Source organism: Apium graveolens, chromosome 5 (assembly GCF_009905375.1).
Source record: "Apium graveolens cultivar Ventura chromosome 5, ASM990537v1, whole genome shotgun sequence".
In the NCBI taxonomy this organism is placed as follows: Eukaryota; Viridiplantae; Streptophyta; class Magnoliopsida; order Apiales; family Apiaceae; genus Apium; species Apium graveolens.
The window spans coordinates 202823898-202844013 of NC_133651.1; the positions used below are offsets into that span (position 1 = coordinate 202823898).

Below are 20116 nucleotides of genomic sequence, written 5' to 3' on the forward strand. Positions count from 1 at the left end.
CCTATCAGGTGTGTAATTGTTATGTTTGTTAACACCTACCTTCCCATTTCTGTTAGATTTTCTTTTAGTTTCCTTTTTATCCTCAACCATCTTGAGCCTATTATTTAACTGTTCTAAGGTCATGTGCCCTATATTCACCTTACTGACATCTTTGGATGTTCTTGCTTCTTCTTTAACAAAGTTCTTGGAAGTTGAACCAAACTTTTTGTTGAGTTTCTTTAGATTTTCACTATTAGAAACATCTGCCTGTTTTAATTGAGGAACCTTCAACGGATGCTCATTTTCTTCCTTCAACGGATAACCTTCATCATCCGTTGATTCCACATCCGTTGACAGCCCATCAATTAATTCCAGTTTCTTTTTGTTTTTATCCCAGGCAGTTTCACAGAATGATTCAATTCCTTGGACCTTGGCAATTTGAGCACTAACATCCCTAGATGTTTTCCAGGCTTTAATCACCTCTTGCTCTCTCTTTAATTGATTAGAAAGTATTTCTACTTTCTTAATAGATTCAGCTAGTTCATTCTCAACAGATATACAATGCAGCTTGGTTTTCTCTAGGTCAATCAACTTATCTTCTAACATAGCATTTCTATTACTTAAAAACAGATTGTTCTCTTTAATCCTACTATTTTCTTTAGCAAGAGATTTAAGAGACACACGCAAATGATACAATTCAGTAGACATGTCATTAAAAGCATCATTGCACTCTTCTTTAGTAAGTTGTGTTACATCAGTAGTGATTACCTGAGTTGTTACCTGATTGCTTGATGAACTAACTTCATTTTCCTCAGAATCAGCCATGAGAGCTAAGTTGACATACTCCACATCTTCATTCTCTTCCTCTCCATCAGCTGCCCAATCTTTTTCTTGAGTAATGAAAGCCCTTTCCTTTTGCTTGAGCAGATCAAAATATTTCTTCTTGTAATCTACTTGGTCAAATTTCTTCTTTTCAGAGGTTGGCTTTCTGCACTCACTTGCAAAGTGTCCACTTATACCACAATTGAAACACTTGAACTTTGATTTGTCCACCATGTTCTTATGAGGTTTAGTGGCTCTAGTGTTTTTCTTAAACTTCATCTTTGCAAATCTCCTGGACAGAAATGCAAGATGCTCATCAACACTATCAGAGTCATCTTGACTGGAGTTGTCTTCATTCTCAGCAACTTGCTCTTTTCCTTTGCTTGATTCCTGATATCTTGTACCATCTTTGGAGTTTGATGTAGATCTCACAGTTTCTTGTCTGCATTCCCTCTCATTTTCAGCTACCAATGCAACTGAACTTCCTTTCTTTCTCCCCTTCTCCAATACCTCATCCTGTTCCAACTCTAGTTCATAAGTCTTCAAGATTCCATATAATCTTTCAAGAGTGAAGTCCTTATAATCCTGAGAGTTTCTTAAGGAGACAGTCATGGGTTTCCATTCCTTTGGCAAGGATCTTAAGAATTTAAGATTTGAATCCTTCACCTGGTACACTCTACCATACAGCTTCAATCCATTCAACAGCTTTTGGAATCTGTTAAATGTATCATTTAAAGATTCATTTTCTTCAAAATGAAAATACTCATACTGTTGAATGAGAAGCTGCATCTTGTTCTCTTTTACTTGTTCTGTACCTTCACACAGCAGCTGAACTGTGTCCCAAACCTCTTTGGCAGTTGAGCAATTTATCACATTATCAAACATATCCTTGTCAAGACCATTAAACAAAATGTTCATAGCCTTCTTATCCTTATGGACTTCTTCTGTGTCTTCCATTGTCCATTCTGCTCTAGGTTTTGGAATGGATTGACCAACAGCAATTGTGGCCGTAGCAACTGTGGCTACTTTGTGGGGAATGTGAGGACCATTCTCAATACAGTTTACATAACCTTCATCTTGGGAGAGTAGATGAAGGTGCATTTTCACCTTCCAGTGGTGATAACTGTCTCTGTCAAGAACTGGGATTTTTACTCCAATATCCTTCTTACTCATTTTTGTTAGATTCCAAGATCTTTAAACTCTTTGTTTGTCAAGAGCCTGCTCTGATACCAATTGTTATTTCTAGAGAACTAACAATGAGATTTATAGAAGGGGGGTTGAATGTAAATCTCAAAACTTTTTCAAGTTTTGAGCAGTTTATAAGACTGTGTGTTCAAGATGAACAAGTGTGTGAATTGCTTTAAGCTGATACAGACAGATATATATTCAAACACAAATGTAAAGAACACAATAAACCTTTAAAAACTTTTCTGGTGGATTTGTTGTTCCACCAGAGATGGTATTTCAGAAATTCTGTGATCTAAGAATTTGATCACAGCTGCATCCTAGTACAAACTAGATAATTTTTCTCTCAAGATTTTTCTAAACAGCTCTGGAAAAATTCTTATCTAATTACTAGCTACTACTTGGTTTATATATTACCAAGTTTACAAGTGAAGACAAGGATATAATAAAATAATAAAGTAAGATCTCCACTTGTTTCTTCTCCAGTTCACTCCAGTACTTTGTTGACTTAATGTCTCTTTATACTAGAGTAGAACGGCTGCTTTTTCTGATGTTCCTGAAATTAGGCTGCCACATTTCAGTTATCTCTGTTCACCCACGTGCCTCTGTTTGTAGGTACAACTACCACTTATCAACGGTTAATCAACAGAACATCCGTTGAAGCTTTCATCCGTTGATGCACTCATCCGTTGAAGGATGTTATCCGTTGAAGCTTTAGAGACATCCGTTGAAGCTTAGCTTCTCATCCGTTGAAGGTCTTTAAGTCATCCGTTGATACCACTTCATTTATACAAAATTACAAGGCATGAAATATTTACAATTGGCCTTCCTATCTGCATATCTTCTAGTAGTCAACATGACTCATAGTTTCTCTCAACTTCTAAGAATTACATCTTAAATACAGAGACTGAAATATGCTACAACACTAGACTTATTTCTAAGTAAAGCTACACCATCAACGGATAGCCAAAGTGGTCTTATCCGTTGAGGCTACAGACACTGAATTTCTACTTAAGTGTTTTGTTAAACATATCATCAAACTAATGCACATATATTCCTAACAGATTAACTGATCATTCTCATTTTCACAACATAAAATACTTCTGTTATTCTCTTCAAGTGTAACAACATTAACATTGAATCTTCTAAATTTAGTAAAGATAAAATCATATGTTCGTGTGTATATATGTAAATTATTGTTTGTTATATTTTTGAGTAGATTATGCTACCTCGACGGATGTTTCTCATCCGTTAAACATCACTGCACCACTTCAATTTTCAACAATAATTATAAGTGCAAATGATCTAGTAGTTGTACAATCACTCTTAGGATTGAGGGAAGGGAGTAAACAGAGTGAGAGGCTGAGTTGCTCTCAGGCAAAAGGAGAGGAAAAGAGTGAAAATATACAAGCTATTTCTTCCATCTTGGAAAAAGTGAGTGAGTGGAGTCCCACCTTAGTAGGTGAAAGTGAGGGTGTGAGGGTGGGAAGCCAAGGTAGCCCTTGATGCAAAAATAGAGAGATAATGAGAGAAAAACAGGTACTAAAGAATGGGAAGAGCCCATTGTTAGTGAGTTAAGGGATGTCAATGAGGCTAAAAAGAAACAGTTATTACAGCAAGAATATCAAGTTGTCTTAGACTCTGTTTCTTATGAAGCTGAGGCATTTACTCACCCTGTTTCAGCTTATCAAGTTTTGGCTGAACAGGACAATGTGGCTGCTGAAAGAATATTCAACTTAGTGCACACTACTGCCTCTATGCAACGGGCCAAGGATGCCATCACAGCCATGCCACCCACAGTTGGTGATGATGTTGATTATGAAACTGGTGGTTCTGGGGATATATTTGGGGATGAAGATTATGATTAAGGAGAATTCATGGATATAGGGGGAAAAGTAGGCCCTAGCTCAAGGTCAAACATTTCATCTTGGGTGTTTTCCAAAGCATGTGATGAGCACCATTTCAAATACACTCTTTCTCACATCATTCAACAAACTCAGAAAGCCCCTCAAACTACTACAAATGCCAACACCAAGAGACTTCTACAAGCACAATTGAACTCTCTCCAGCTACATCAAATTCAATCTCTCAAACAAAATCTAGATGTCACTGAGCTGAACACAGAAATTGATCAAGTCAAGAAGGATGTTACTGAGAGATTGGAGGCTAAGTTTCATAACACAACCATACTAGACATCAATAGACAACTTAGGAAAAATTTTGATCTAGCCAGCAAGGTGGACTCCTTAGATAAAAGGCTCAAAACCTGGAAACATCAATTACTAAAATCCATCTATATCAAGCCCAACAAACTCTGCTACTTCAGAAACTGGTGACTGCATAAACTTCAACCTCCACTAAACTTGATGCTAACAAAAAGGGGGAGAAAGACTCAATTGTTTCAGTTAGCCAGGGGGAGTCAACAAGTGAGGGGGAGAAAGTGCTAAATATACAAGTTAGCAAGGTGATTGTTCCAGCAATTGCTTTCACTAAGCCAACAGCCTTGGCCAGTGTGGTCTTTCAACCAAAAAGGTGAGGCTTAAATAACAACAAAAGCAAGTTGCTTTAGAAGCCAAGAACCTAGCCACGAAGCCTGCAACCACATAAGTTACATTGCCTGCTGTGATAGCTAAAAATCTGGATGAATGAAAGAAGGAAGAACCAAAGCAGACAAAGAGGAAGTTTAGATACAAAATCCATGCAAAGAGGAAGATAGATTTCAATAAAGATAAAGAAGACTACATGCCAACCCAATCTACAAGTTCAAGTCAATCAGCTATATCTACTGTGAGGGAGGCTGAATTCATGGTTGATCCTAACATCACCTTTCATGGTGAACATATTGTTCTTAAGGATGAATCTATAGATTGGGACAACTTGCCTCTTCCTGATCTAAATCTTCCAATCTTTGCCAAACAAAGGAAGACAAAGGAAAGAGTAGTTAAAATAGTCAAGCCTGTCAAGCTTCAATCCAAGCAAGTGGCCAGACCCAATCCTAATGTCAACAAGGGAGATCAACTCTGGATATGTGACATCAAAGAATTTTTAGAAATAAACCTCTATCTGGATGAGCTAGAAGAAGTCAGATCTATTGATGCCTACAAACACCTTCTATAGAGACTAGTATTCAGGTACAAGGGTGGTAAAGAGATTACATGGCCACTTCACAGAATTCTCAATGAAGGTTATTCCACTTTGGTGACCATCTTCTCTACAATCAAGAAAAAAATTGGATTTAATATAGTTGCCAAGAAAATGGTACTAAACAAGATTGAGGAGATAAGGAATAGCTGGAGAGGATCAAAAGCACTCCCAAGAGTATTGACAATTCCTTTCACTGGAGATAGGGTGCATTTGAGGCCATACTGAATTATGGAGTTCAAGGATGAAAAATACATTAGAAGATTCTTCAGATTGGAAGAACAACTAATGATTGCAAGCAATGAAACTCTCAAGGAGATGTAAGAAAAGTTGGATCTAACAAATGAGGATGAATCAGAATTTTTCAAACAACTCCAATATCAGATTAAAGAGAATGATGTGAAGCTGGGAAAGAAGTCAAGGCCATCAAGGAAATGATATAAATTTGCTTATTCTAGAGGAGCACCTTGAAAATGATCTGTAAGACACTTTACAAATCTTTCTTTGTGAGATTTTTCAATAAACTGCAGCACTTGTAAATTTTAATCTACTTTATCTCATTCTGTATTCATAGAGTGTTTTGTTATCATCAAGTTTTTCTTAATTTATGGCTACAATTCCAGTAGACATAAATTGAGGGAGATTGTTAGAAATATGTTGTGTACTTGATGATAACTTGAACAAAACACTTAGTAGATTTCATTTAAGTAAAATTGTAGCTTTCAACGGATGATCAATTTAACATCCGTTGAAAGAGTAGTGATATGGATAGAAAATACATCCTAAAGACACATTAAATGTTACATTAATTACACTTAGGCTTCTTGTCCGAAAAGTCCAACACAGAACTATCTCGTCCAAGCTTCATAGCAGGCCTGTCTAGTCCGAAGCTTCGTAACAGGCCCATGACGGCCAAACAGCCAAGGCCTACCAGCGGAGATCGTCCAAGTCCACGAACACGAGCTGATCACGGACTAGACCCAATACGGCTGGAAGAGCAGAGACATTTGTTCTAAACGGACTAAAAGTCCTACACAGAAGGTTCTGGAACTCCTTCCTAAATAGGAATCCTAATCACCATCTAAGTTGGAGAGTTGTCCACCAAGTCTCCCAACAGAAGTCTAACCCTAGGCTCAACTCTATATAAAGGGCTCTACCCCTCAACCTAGAACTACATTTTTGGCTTGATTCTTTACAACACAGAGATACGTAGGCATCTTGCAGGGATCGATAGTCCTGAACGCAAGAGCAACTATAAAAGCTCAAAGCTCACCAACCCTAGCATTAAATACTAAAGTACTCAGGTTTTTATTCCACAACATTTGGTGCCGTCTGTGGGAAACTTACAACAACCATGGTGAACACACGAAGCAGAAACAATAGTGGGACATACACTCTTGTCCCATCGTGAACAATCACATCAATGGTGAACATACCACCACACTCAACTTATGCCTCCACCTAAGGAGGAACCCTAGTAGGGGAAACTGAGGCTCAGCCACAAGGGACGAATCCCCTGGCTCCTCAAGGGACGAATCCCCAACTTCAGCAGCTACATGCACCTATGAACTCTCAACCCCTTGGGTATGAGTACTCAACAATTTTGACTACTAACCCCAATTACGGGATGCTTCTATACCCCGAAGTTAGAGGGAGTGGACACTATGGTAGGAGTGAAGCACAATGGTAGACCCCAATATATATGTGGCTTGCCTTCTATGCTAGAGGATCAAGAATTCTCTGGACCATATACAGAAAGAGACTCTGAGTCATCGGATGATGATGTTGCTCCAAGAAGGAAGCGTGCTGGCAAAGAGCCGATGGCTGACACTGAACAATGCCCCAGGAGCACTCAAGGGATGAATCCCCAAAATGTTCAAGGGAGGATCAGGGCTCATGAAGCAGAGATCCAAAGGCTGAAACGATACCTGGAGACACATCTGGCCCCAAGACCCCCACTCGCTCCAAGGTGGAGAAATCCTCCTCCAATCATAGACCTGGATGGTTCAATACCAAGAAGGACAGTTGCCCCAAGGGCTGATCCAAGTGATCTTATGCCCCTAGGAGATCCTGATGATCCAAACCCACCATTCACTGATGAGATAATGAATGCTCACATCTCAAGGAAGTTCAAGATGCCCACCATCAAAGCATATGATGGTACTGGCAACCCCGCTAATCATGTTAGGATGTTCTCTAACGCCCTGTTGTCACATCCCGTGAATGGCGCTATTAAGTGTCGGGCCTTCCCTCAAACCCTATCAGGCATGGCTCAAAGGTGGTACAACCCTCTGCCCCCAAACTCTATTGGATCCTTTAAGGACTTGAGTCAAGCTTTTATTAAGCAGTTCATAAGTGGTAGAGTGCACGAGAAGAGTCTAGCATCTCTCATGGGTATAGTCCAAGGAGCAAAGGAGTCCCTGAGAGAGTATCTGAATCGATTTATGAAGGAGGATTTGAAGGTGGAGGAGACGAGTTCTTTAAGATGTCCTTGGCTAAGCGTCCTCTCGAAAGCATGCTGTAACTCCAGGATAGAGCCTTGAAATATATTAAGGTGGAGGAGAGTATGAAGAAGATAGCTGTGAACAATGAACCTACTGGGAACAAGAAGCGGAATACGGATCAGGAGTACGATGCCAAGAACAAGTATCCACGAATTGGCAAAAACTCTGACTCCTCCTCTTCTAAGAAGAATCAACAACCAAGGTTCGCTGAATATGCAAGGTTGAATGCTCCCAGGAGCCAAATCCTTATGGAAACTGAAAAGGACAAAGACTTCAAATGACCGAAGCCACTAAGGGGAGATCCCAAAAAAAAGACAAGAGTCGATACTACAGATTTCACAAAGATGTTGGTCATGACACCGACGATTGTAGGAAACTCAAGGATGAGATTGATTATCTGATCTGAAGGGGAAAGTTTGGACGTTTCACCAAGGGTGAAGAGGCTGGAGGCTAAAAGAGAGATAATGATCGAAGAGATAACGATCAAAGGGGTAACGACAGAGATCGCAACCCGCAGCCTCGAGGGCCAGTAATCAATATGATCTCAGGATGACCTACAACAGCTGGTACTACAAGGAACTCCCAAAAAGCTTATGCAAGAGAAGTGATGAGCATAGTTGGGGAGCCATCTAAGCGTTCCAAGTAAGAAATGACGCTTGAATTTGGTGACCCAGACCTTGAAGGTTTGAAATTTCCTCAGGATGATCCTCTGGTTATCACTCCGATAATTGGAAATTGTCCTGTTATTAGGGTCTTAGTGGACAGTGGAGCTTCCGTGGACATTCTGTTTCATGACACATTCATAAGGATGGGCTACAATGATTCTCAGCTAACTCTATTCAACGCACCCATCTACGGGTTTAACCATGTAGAATGCAAAGTCGAAGGAGAAATACAACTTCCCGTAACTATCGGGGAAGAGCCCAGGGAAGCCACGCGGATGTTGAACTTTCAGGTTGTCAAGGCAGCCTCTACTTACAATGCTATCATGAGTAGAACAGGGATCCATGCTTTTAAGGCTGCGCCCTCAACCTACCACATGGTACCGAAGTTCCTAATTAGAAATAGTGTTGGAGAAGCAAGGGGAGATCAGAAGATAGCCCGCAGTTGCTATGTTGCAGCACTTAGGCCTGATGGAACAGGGGGGGAAGGTCCTCCCCATAGAAGACATGGATGTCTGAGAAAATGGCGAACTACGAGGGAAGCCAGCCGAGGACCTGGTCCCAATTCCTTTAAACCCTTTAGACCCGGAGAAGGTCACGTACATTGGGGCATCTCTGGACAAGCCCTTGAAGGGCCGAACGACAACTTTCCTCCAAGAAAACAATGATGTATTTTCTTGGACAGCAGCTGATATGCCTGGGATTGACCCGAACCTTATAACTCATAAGTTGAATGTTGATCCAACTCGGAAGACTGTAAAGGAAAAGAAGAGAACTTATTCCCCTGATACGCTGGAAGCCATTAAGCAAGAGGTCGAGAAGCTTTTAGAAGCTAGATTTATTAAGGAAGTGCAATTCCCTGAATGGTTGGCCAACCCCGTAATGGTTAAGAAGGCCAATGGAAAGTGGAGAATATGCATTGACTTCACTGACTTGAATGATGCTTGTCCCAAGGACTGTTACCCCTATCAAAGATTGATACCCTGATCGATGCCACTGCTGGACACGAGATACTAAGCTTCAGTGGTTACAATCAGATTTGAATGCATAAGGATGACACCCCAAAGGTTTCTTTCATAACTGACTTTGGTGTATTCTGTTATCTTGTTATGGCTTTTGGACTTAGGAATGCAGGAGCTACTTACCAAAGACTGGTAAACAAGATATTTTCCCATCTAATTGGGAAGACCATGGAGGTCTATATTGATGACATGTTAGTCAAAATCCTAAGCAAGGCTGATCATATTAGTCACCTCAGAGAGGCATTTAAAGTGCTGAGGCACCACAAGATGATGTTAAACCCAGGTAAGTGTGCTTTTGGCGTTAGGTCTGGAAATTTTTTGGGTCATATGGTCTCTAAGAGGGGAATAGAGGCCAACCCCAACAAGATCAAAGCCATCCTAGACATGGAGCCACCACACTCCATCAAGGATGTTCAGAAGCTGATGGGAAGAATCGTAGCTCTAGGGAGGTTCATCTCCAAGTCAGGAGACAAATGCCTGCCCTTTTTCAAAACCCTTAAGAATGTGAAGAACTTTGAATGGACAGCTGAGAGCCAAGACGCCTTTGAACAGCTGAATAAGTACATGAATGAAGCCCCGTTTTTGGCTAAACCAAGTCCGGAGGACACTCTTTATTTGTACCTCGCGGTATATGAACAAGCCGTGAGTGCAGTCCTCGTGAAGGAAGAGCAGAAGCTCCAGAAGCTTGTATATTATGTAAGCAAGGTGCTCCATGGAGTAGAATGGAATTACTCCACCACAGAGAAGTTCGCATTTTCTCTCATCACAGCCTCGAGGAAGTTGAGACCATACTTCCAGGCTCACAAGATTGAAGTCCTGACGAACCAACCTTTGAGGAACATTCTTTACAGCCCGAAGGCCAGTGGAAGGCTCATCAAGTGGGTGATTGAGTTAGGAGAATTTGATATCAAATACAAGCCTCGAACGGTCATCAAAGTTTAGGCTTTAGCAGACTTCATGGTTGAATGCACCATTAACGACCAAGAAGTCAGGGGGGCAAGAGATAGTAACCCCAGAAGGAGGAGAGAATGAGAAGGATGAAGAAATAACCTTGAAAGAGTATTGGGTTCGCCATTTTGACGGAGCGTCCAAAATAAAATATAGTGGTGCAGGCCTAGTCTTGCAAAGCCCTGATGGGTTTATGATTAAATATGCTTTGGAGTTGGACTTCCCGACCACGAACAACGAAGCGGAATATGAAGCATTAATAGCTGGCTTAGGCTTTGCTAGAGCCGTGAGGGCCAAAAACCTGAAGGTCTACGGAGACTCAAGACTTGTAGTTGCTCAAATTAATGGGGAGTTTGAGGCCAAGGATGATACTGTGGCCAAGTACCTGAGAGTCGTAAAGGGAATACTGACTCAGTTTGATGAATGGTACGTAGAACATATTCCGAGAGAGGAGACCACTACGGTGGATGCCTTGTCTCAGTTCGCCTCATCTGAAATTGAGAATTATCCGAGAACTATTTACTTCCAGGTCTTGAAGACCCATACTGTTCATGTCATAAATCTGATAGCACCGGTTGGTGTGGCAAGCTGTCGGATAGACCCGATCAAGACCCACTTTGAAACTGGGTGGCTCCCCGACAATGCCCAGGAGGCACGCAAGCTGTCAGTTAGAGCATTGAGATATTCATTAATTGAAGGCCTTCTTTACAAAAGATCCTTTGTTATTCCGTACTTGAAGTGCTTAAGACCTCTTGAAGCAGAGGAGGCACTTAAAGAAGCCCATTAAGGGATTTATGGACAACACTTGGGGGGGCAGGGCCCTTGCTCACAAGATAACTCGGTTGGGATTCTACTAACCAACTATGCTAACCGATGAAAAGGCTTATGTGAAGAAATGTGACAGATGCCATAGGCACACTCCAATAGTACGACAGCCCCAGAGAGGCTTACATCGATCAACACACCCATCCCTTTCGCAATGTGGGGAATGGACATACTTGGACCATTTCCTGTAGCATATGGACAAAGGAAGTTCAGTGTGGTAGTCATAGACTACTTTACAAAGGGATTGAGGCTAAGGCACTAGCCAAGATAACCACCAAGCAAATTGCCCAATTCCTCTGGGAGAATGTGATATGCTGATATGGAATCCCACGCATCCTTCTCACGGATTATGGGAAACAATTTTATAATGCAGAGTTCAGAGAGTACTGCGACGATAACAGCATAGAACTTCGCTTCACCTCGATTGCACATCCTTAGGCAAACGGGCAAGCGGAAGTTGCTAACAGAATCATCCTTGATGGAATTAAAAAGAGGGTTGAACGCTCGAGAAACACTTGGCTGGATGATTGCTGCCTATATTATGGGCATATCGTACCACCTGCAAAGTGACAACTGAAGCTACCCTATTCATGATGGCTTACGGAGCCGAGGCAGTGGTGCCCCTTCAAATCACACATGGATCCCCTAGGATCGAAGATTATGAATCGAAAACCAATGAAGAAATCATGAGGCTCGCTCTTGATCCCATTGATGAGGTCAGAGATGAGTCCAGCGCCCGCAATGGAGAGCATCAATGAAGAGCCTCCCTCTATTTTAATTAAAACTTTAAAGAAAGGTTCTTTTTACCAAGGAGGCTTGATCCTAAGAAAGATTGAGGCTTCAGGAGTTGAAGAGAAAGAAAAGCTGACCCCTAACTGGGAAAGACCGTATAAGGTCAAGAAAACATGAGGACGAGGATCCTACAAGTCGGAAACCCTGAGCGGTGACAAAGTGCCTCATACCTGGCGTGTTTCGAAGCTGAAGGTTTAATACGTTTAGGACATGAAAGACATGTTCCTAGTACTTAGTAGTAAATGGATAAATAAGGTCGACCAGTGTACGAGCATCCAATGAATAAAATTCTCGAAGGACCAAAGTACCGAAAATAAAAGACGAATATGAAATCAAACTACAAATGCATGAGATCCTGAAGGATCAGAAATCAAGTCATGATGAACAATTAGGTTACACACTTAAGATGTTCAAGTTCATGAAGGACCACAAATAGATAAAAGCCACACACGACAAACAAAGCCATGCAAGGCCTAAACACTGAAGGACAATCTATAGTCCAAAATCAGATAATTGGCCAATAATGGCAACTCAGAAGTAACCTAAAGGCTAGGAAAGCCCCACAAATTTACCATATCCAGGTAAGAGCTATGAACATAGCCAATGGACATATTAACGGAGCGCGCCTCATCATCATGGGTGTCCATCATTTTGAATAAGTCTTCCGACTGTTGATAAACGCTAAGAGAGCTCTAGAATCCCAGTCCTGAAACTTTCTCTCAAGTTTCTTCATCAATGCCTCCAAGGCCATGTGCTCACTCCTTCATTTTGCACTCTTAGTGAAAGAAGTTGCGAAGTAGGCGTTGGCCTAATAAGAAAAAAGATATTAGAAAGCTAACTTCACGAAATGTATATGGTCGACTAAAGTCTATATTACAAACTCCGGCCTACCAAAGAAGGCTGATCAGTCTCAAGAGAAAGCCTTTGACCAACTGGAGATCCCTCGGAAAGGGCTCCAGTAGACCGGCCTCCAAGGGATGCCTTAAGCCAGCCAGACTCCTCCTTTAATTTGAAGTATCGAAAGTTCTAAAAAGAAGAGATGTACCAAATACAAGGCATGAGCCCCGCACATCCCCGCCTCAGGAAGTTGTTCGCCTAATTGGAACAAATTTAACCAATGGAAAAATTGGAGGGGTTAGTCCAACTTTAACAAGCTTCCTTTGAATTATGAGGACCCATCAAGAACACGAACATGATAGTTTATGTTCGAGGCCCATCGAGACATGTTGTCCAAGAACGCAAAAATGTTTCCCCTTGACCGACCAAAGAAGGCCGAGTAGCCATTTATGAAGATCTTTGACCATCTAAAGGGTCCTTGGATGAGGTCCCCACCCGACAAGGCACTCCCTTGAATAAAAAAGGGAGAAGTCTAATCCACAAATTGATATTGAGAAGATTGAAGTTCAAGAACTTCCACGAAATAAGATCCCGAAAGGCCAAGAAGCTCTAGACATTAAGGTTATGGCCGACCAGGGTCTCAAGGGCCTGGTCTCTATGGCCGACCAAGAGTCCTTGAAGCTGACTCCTCCACATGGAGGGGTTAGGCCGACTAGGACGTCCTCGAAGGAACATCTACAAATGACCAAAACTAATAGGGATGGCCCCTAAGAGAAGGTTCCAAGAAAACCATAAACTAGAGCCAAGTGATGCTCCTGGTGAAGACAAGAACTTCCACGGAAACAAGTTTTGTAAAGAATAGAACGTTCACGAGAACAAGTTTCATGAAGAGTAACGCTCACGAAGGAGAGATTCTGGCCAACCAAGAGTCAGTGACTCCTAGTCCTCCACAAGGAATGATTAGGCCGACTAGAACCCTCACGGAGGGAAATAAGTTTCATGAAGAGTAAGACGCTCACGGAGGTGAGATTCTGGCCTACCAAGAGTCAGTAACGCCTAGTCCTCCACAAGGAAGGATTAGGCCGACTAGAACCCTCATGGAGGGAAATAAGTTTCGTGAAGAGTAGAATGTTCATGAGAACAAGTACATAATGCTCACTAGAAAAAGGGCCAAACGTTCAAAAAGAGCAGAATTGGTCGACCAGGCCACATGAAGGCCTTATAGCAGACAGGAACCCATGTAGGGTTGATCCAGACCCTCCTAAAGGTTTTTTGGTGGAACTCCTGTGAAATTCCTTGAGAATTCTTGAAAAATTAGGCGCCCAACGAGAACAAATTTCATGAAGATTAGAACGTCCATGAGAACAAGTTTCACGAAGGCTAAAGAGTCCATGAGAATAAATTTCGTGAAGACTAGGACATCCACGAAAACAAGTTTCATGGAGAATAGAACGTTCACAAGAAAACGATCAGAAAAGCCTGGCTGAGGCTAAACATAAGTCGTTAGTCTTAACTAAGGGACGATTATGTTAATCACCATGATAAGAAAAACTAGTGAAGATTAAGACAAGTGTGACGACTGAGAATTTTGCGGTATAATTAAGTGAATAAAGTGAGATTTATGTGAAGTGATTATAATTATGTGATTAAGTGTTGATTAATTGTCTTTACTATATATTAGAATCTAGGAGCGTAAATAGAAGTGTTCCAATTTAAAGAGTCAGCTTAGGAGTTAAGCTGTGTTGTCGGGCCTTCAGGTAGAACGGAACCCGTCCTAAAAAGGGGGTAAGATATTTAAAATGTGAACTATGTGTTATTATGTGAAATGAAATGTTTAAGTAAAATATTGTGTCCTAGTGACGTGTTGGTCGATAATGAGAAGCGTAATTGAAATGCTGAGCGGCGGGCCGTCATGATGAACGTGACCCGGTACGCATAGAAAATAATAAAGTTTAAAGAAGGACAAATTTTCTGAGCAGACATAAGTTGTGATGTGTTTGTATATGTGTTTTCTTGTCCATGTGCATGATTACGTGATCTGTTGACATTTATATGAATTTAAGGGAATTATTTGATTTAAATAAGGATTATATTACCTTCGCGCATTTTTATAAAATTATCTGAGTAAGATAAAGGCATGAGATTTGTTCTGTTATCGTCACAATATTCCTAGAGACTTTCTAAAAATGATAGACGGATTTATTTCATAATCGTTGTTTTTAAAATGATTTGTATGTGATTAAATGCTATTATTAGCACAAACTTGTAAAAATCGTATAAAATTAACCGTACGCTCAAAAGTCTATTGTGTGTAATGGTTGGAAAGTTAATTTCGAGATCTACATTTTAAAATTTTCAATCGCTATAATTTTCAACTTTTTGAGAGAGATGTATTTATTATTCCACCAATATACTATGGGAGTAAAAAGAGAAAGGAAAATCAATTTAAAAAGGGAATTAGTAGATTACTAAATTGCCCTTGTCCTTATCATTTATAAAATCATTTCTCCCCCTTCCTTTTCTTTCTTTCTCCCGTGAACACTTTTCTCTCTTTCTCTCTCTTTCTTCCTCACTCTCTCTCGGTTACTCTCTCTCTCTCTCTCTCTCGGCTCTCTTCTCTCTCTCGGTATACCTCTTGTTCCTTTGATAAATCTCACTAATTCTTCCCAAAATCTCTTGATAAACACATATATGTAGGTAGAAGAGTGTGCATGTATGTATATCCACTTGCATGTAGAGGTGTATGCTCAATGTGTGTGTGTTTACCCGAGAGCTTCTCGGTTCTTGTTGTTCTTGTTGATATCATCTTATTTAAGCATGATTCTTTGCAAACGATTGGTATATGAGATGTGCATGTTAGTTGTTTTGAGGAATTAATGGAAAAAACGAAGGTTTCGTGGTTGGACACCCTCGAATGAGGGCACCAGCGTGAAGCCACCGCCACCGGTGATGAACTCCGGTAAACTGGTGGTGAGTGATGATGCTATAACTGAGCTCTAGCATACTTAAATCTTATCTTTGGTGATTGCATGTAGTGATTTGTTTAGAACCCGAATGGGTTTTTGATTTCTAAAAGTTAATGAGTTGATTATTGTTGATTTAAATGGTTGTAGATGTTTATTCTTGGATGTCGATGATGGATTAGAATGATTAATGATTTAAGGATTGAGAAAACCGTTTGCATGTGTTATTTCTTGAAAAACCCGAATAGAATCTTGATTTTTAGAATATCAAAATGATTTTTAGTAATGGAAATGACTTGTTGATGTTTATCCTTGGAAATTATTGGATAATTAGAGTGTTTGATAGATAAATTACTTAAATGGTTGCATGCATGTCTTGATTGTTGGAAATTCGAATAAGGGTTTGTGTTCCTTTTGAGATTTAAGTATGTTGATTGATAAAAATGATTTTTATGATTGTTTTAAAGATATTTGGACTTGTATAGTTGATTGGATGCTTGAAAAATCAAAATTGAGGATTGCATGTTGAAGATTTTGGTTCGACATTGTACTAATAAAAGGGAAAATTGATTTTTGTGACTTGATCTTGGTATAATCTAAGTTTAACTAGGAAGAAATAAGATTGCATGTTGATTTAAAAGAGGAACTGATGATGCATGTCATTGTTTGGTTGTCGAATTATGATTTGTGGTTAAGGCCGAATGGATTATAGCATTTAAAAAGGTCATATTCTAATTTAAGTGCTTGAATGGATCATGAAGATTAATTAGGGATTGTATGTGAGATTTTTGCCTAATTTGCTGTGTTTGGTTCGAATTTAAGTATAAAAGAAAGGGAATGATTGATTTGTGTTATATGTGGTTGCCGTGTTGGTTTAAAGATAACTTTAGGGTCGTTATTATAAGTTTTGTCGTTCGTTTATTCATATAAGGATTTCAAGTATAAAGAGTTATGTGTACTAATATAAAGTATGATTTGACTTCGAGTTGAGATAAGGATGTTTATAAGTCAAATGTCGAGTTTATATAAAGGTGTAAAGGTTAAGAATAAAGTATATGATGTGTGATGTGCTATGTGCTTATGTGTATAAGATAAACTCGTATATTTGAGTCAAGGGTATAATCGAGCCATTGTAATGAGTGATCATTCCGGGAACGAGAGTTAAGAAACTGATTAAGGTTGTGGTTTTTATTGTAGATTCGGAGCGTGAGGGCATTCAAGCTACGAAAGGAAAGGGTATACTAGGTGGCAGTAGTTCAACCTTCAGGAAAGCGAATTTAGGCAAGTAACTCTCATTACTTGTGAAAATGGTTATAGAGAGGTTATTGTTCATACCATGTAGAGTATGGAACTGTTAATGACTTGAGATACTCTGTCTTTGATCTTGATAAACTGTTATTGATAAGCTTATTGATTCAACCCTTTGGTAACCTGTCTTTTCTGTTCAAGTTATTTGTTAAGCCATGAACTGTTATAAACTCTATAATTACCTTTACGAACCCTTTGTAATGATACCTATTTCTTGATCACCATATTGATCCTTGAAATAGATATTGATCCTTCTAATTTAAGTATCTTGTTATCCCTGATTCAAAAGCCTTAGAGTTGTTCCTTGCTTGTCTTTGAATCATTTCCTTAACTTTGTTTTCTTGAAATTTGACTTAAGAATGAGTTTCGACTCGAAAGAGTCTGAATGATTTCATATTCTTGGTAATGATAAAATGAATTTAGAAAAACCTACTTTTTCCAACTCAAGGTTTTCCAAATGAATTCCTGATGGATTGGATTGGGATGTAAGAGGCTAGTGGGACTAGTCCAGTCATGGTAAGAGGCTAGCGGGGCTAGTCCAATTTAAGGCTGAAATTATGCCGATTGGTACCTTAAAGACCGGATGGAGGTCGGTACGGGCTGATCACCTGTATTATAATGAAATGAAAAGATAAAGTGATCCAATCAAGGGTTCTATATTGATTATTTAAAATGGAACTAAAACATCCTGTTCAGTAATTGGTTCTTGAAAAATAGAAATGGTTTATATTGCTTTGAAAAGAGTTGATTGTGATATTGTGAAGCTTAAAGCTCTTGAACCCTGATTTTAATCTGTTGATCATATAATTGGTTTCATATAGTGAAATATTGTTGCTTTCCTTTCCGAAAGATCTGTTCTGATCCTTTGACGATTTGTGATGAATGTCGGCTTTCACCCTGCTTCGAGCCTTGTTCCTCGAAAGCCCCACATTTTTCCTTCACAACCCTTCCTTAACCCAAAAGATGGAAATCTACCACCTAGAAAAAATAAAGTAGAATGCCCTGAGATTGGTAAAGTAAATTGTGGATTTCATATCATAGAACTGCTTTATAGTTACTTGCTGAGTTTTATACTCTTATGTTTTGTTTTAATCTAACCAGAGTAGTTAAGCAAGAAGATGACCAGGCTTAGGCGCACTGCTCGTAAGAGCGTACCTGGTGGTCCCTATCGTATTGAGGGCTTCCGGTTTCCAGAGCAGGTAGTGGTATTTCTGAGTGAGCAAGCTCTTAGAAGGAAAATTGTAAAGATACAATGGGTTATCTGTCGGTTCCAAGCCGGGATCGACTATGTATATTTAAAATTATTTTGGGGTTGTAAGTTATATTTTATGATTGGTAGTTGTAATCTTGTCTCATACTTTATCCTGTTTGATCCTGTTGGTAGCTAATCAGGGTTTATGCTTATTTACTTATTAGATTAAAGGTGTGTGGGTCCTTATTTCCTAACCCCGAGATTGAGGGCGTCACAACAAGATTAGCTTTTCAGCTGAACTCAAGAATATGAGAACAGAGCATTCTCCTCCTAACAGATCAGACTATCCTGCAGGAGACTCTCAAGGTCCATTAGGAACCACTCCCGGCCGACCATCCCACACATGGGGGCATATAGCCGACCAGGAGCCTCCGTATCAGAGCCATGACGGCCACAATTTCCATGCGGAGTAGCTCCGGCCGACCAGGCAACAAATTGAGGCCTTTTGGCCTACCAGGAGCCTCCGTATCAGAGCCATGACGGCCAGAATTTTCATGCGGGGAAGCTCCAGCCGACCAGGCAACAAGTGGAGGCCTTTAGGCCTACTAGGAGCCTTCGTATCAGAGCCATGACGGCCACAACTTCCATGCGGGGAAACTCCGGCCGACCAGGCAACAAATGGAGGCCTTTTGGCCTACCAGGAGCCTCCGTATTAGAGCCATGACGGCCACAACTTCCATGCGGGGAAGCTCCGACTGACCAGGCAACAAAAGGAGGCTTTTTGTCCTACCAGAAGCCTCCGTATCAGAGCCATGACGGCCACAACTTCCATGTGGGAAAGCTCCGGCCGACTAGGCAATAAATGGAGGCATTTTGGCCTACCAGGAGCCTCCGTATCAGTGCCATGACGGCCACAACTTCCATGCGGTGAAGCTCCAGCTGACCAGGCAACAAATGGAGGCCTTTTGTCCTACTAGGAGCCTCCGTATCACAGCCATAACGGCCACAACTTCCATATGGGGAAGCTCCGGCCAACAAGGAAATAAATTAAGGCCTTTTGGCCTACCATGAGCCTTCGTATCAAAGCCATGACAGCCACAATTTCCATGCGGGGAAGCTCCGGCCAACCAGGAAATAAGTTGAGACCTTTTGGCCTACCAAGAGCCTCCGTGTCAGAGCCGTGACGGCCACAACTTCCATGCGGGGAAGCCCCGACCGACCAGCCCACAAGTTGGGGCCTTTTGGACTACCAGGAGCAGGAGGGTCTCCTCCAAAGTTGCCTAGCGGCCCACAATTGGGGGCATGAGGCCGAGCAGAGCCTTCTACCCCAGGAGATTCTACTCAACCCTGATGACCCCCTTCGAAAATTTCGAATTTTTTTTAAATTTTCAGGATTTTAAGATTAAGCCCAGATTAGGGACGATTAGTGAAATTAAACCCCGATTAAGGCTGATTAATGTATATTAGGCGTAATTAACCTAAATTAGGGATAATTAGTGATTTATATGATGAAATTAGCCCAGATTAGGGCCATTTAACCCATTTTCTCTTATAATTAGTGTGAATTAAGGATAATTAATGTCTTATGCATACTGATTAGTCTTAATTAGCCTCCGATTAGGGCAGACTAGCCTTGATTAAGGCCAAATAGTGCATTATAGCTTAAAATTAGGCTATTTTAAGCCTAATTAGCAACTTGTACATGGAAATTAGCCCCGATTAGGGTTGATTAGCCCCGATTAGGGCCAATTAGCAGCTTTCACTCTATAATTAACCTTGACGAAGGTTAAGGGGTGATAAACGCTCGCTTTATAGTCCCGATTAGGACCATTTAGTGTTGAACACCATTCAAATAGCGCCTATGAGGGCCTTAAGTGTGTATGCTCGCACTAATAAGCTGTTGTAAACGTGTAGGTCACTCCACACTTTACGATAA

At 40.6% G+C, this 20116-nt stretch overlaps 2 protein-coding genes across 2 annotated transcripts; both read left to right on the forward strand.

Annotated features, from left to right (window-relative positions):
* Positions 1–8280: 8280 nt before the first annotated feature.
* On the forward strand, positions 8281–9280 carry LOC141660589 (uncharacterized). The gene is made up of 2 exons (XM_074467579.1): positions 8281–8782; positions 8877–9280. Exons 1-2 carry the CDS (start codon positions 8281–8283, stop codon positions 9278–9280), a joined length of 906 nt encoding a protein of 301 aa, XP_074323680.1.
* A 1176-nt stretch (positions 9281–10456) lies between these two features.
* On the forward strand, positions 10457–11050 carry LOC141660590 (uncharacterized). The gene has a single exon (XM_074467580.1). The coding sequence runs from the start codon at positions 10457–10459 to the stop codon at positions 11048–11050; it is 594 nt and encodes a 197-aa protein (XP_074323681.1).
* Positions 11051–20116: the final 9066 nt, after the last annotated feature.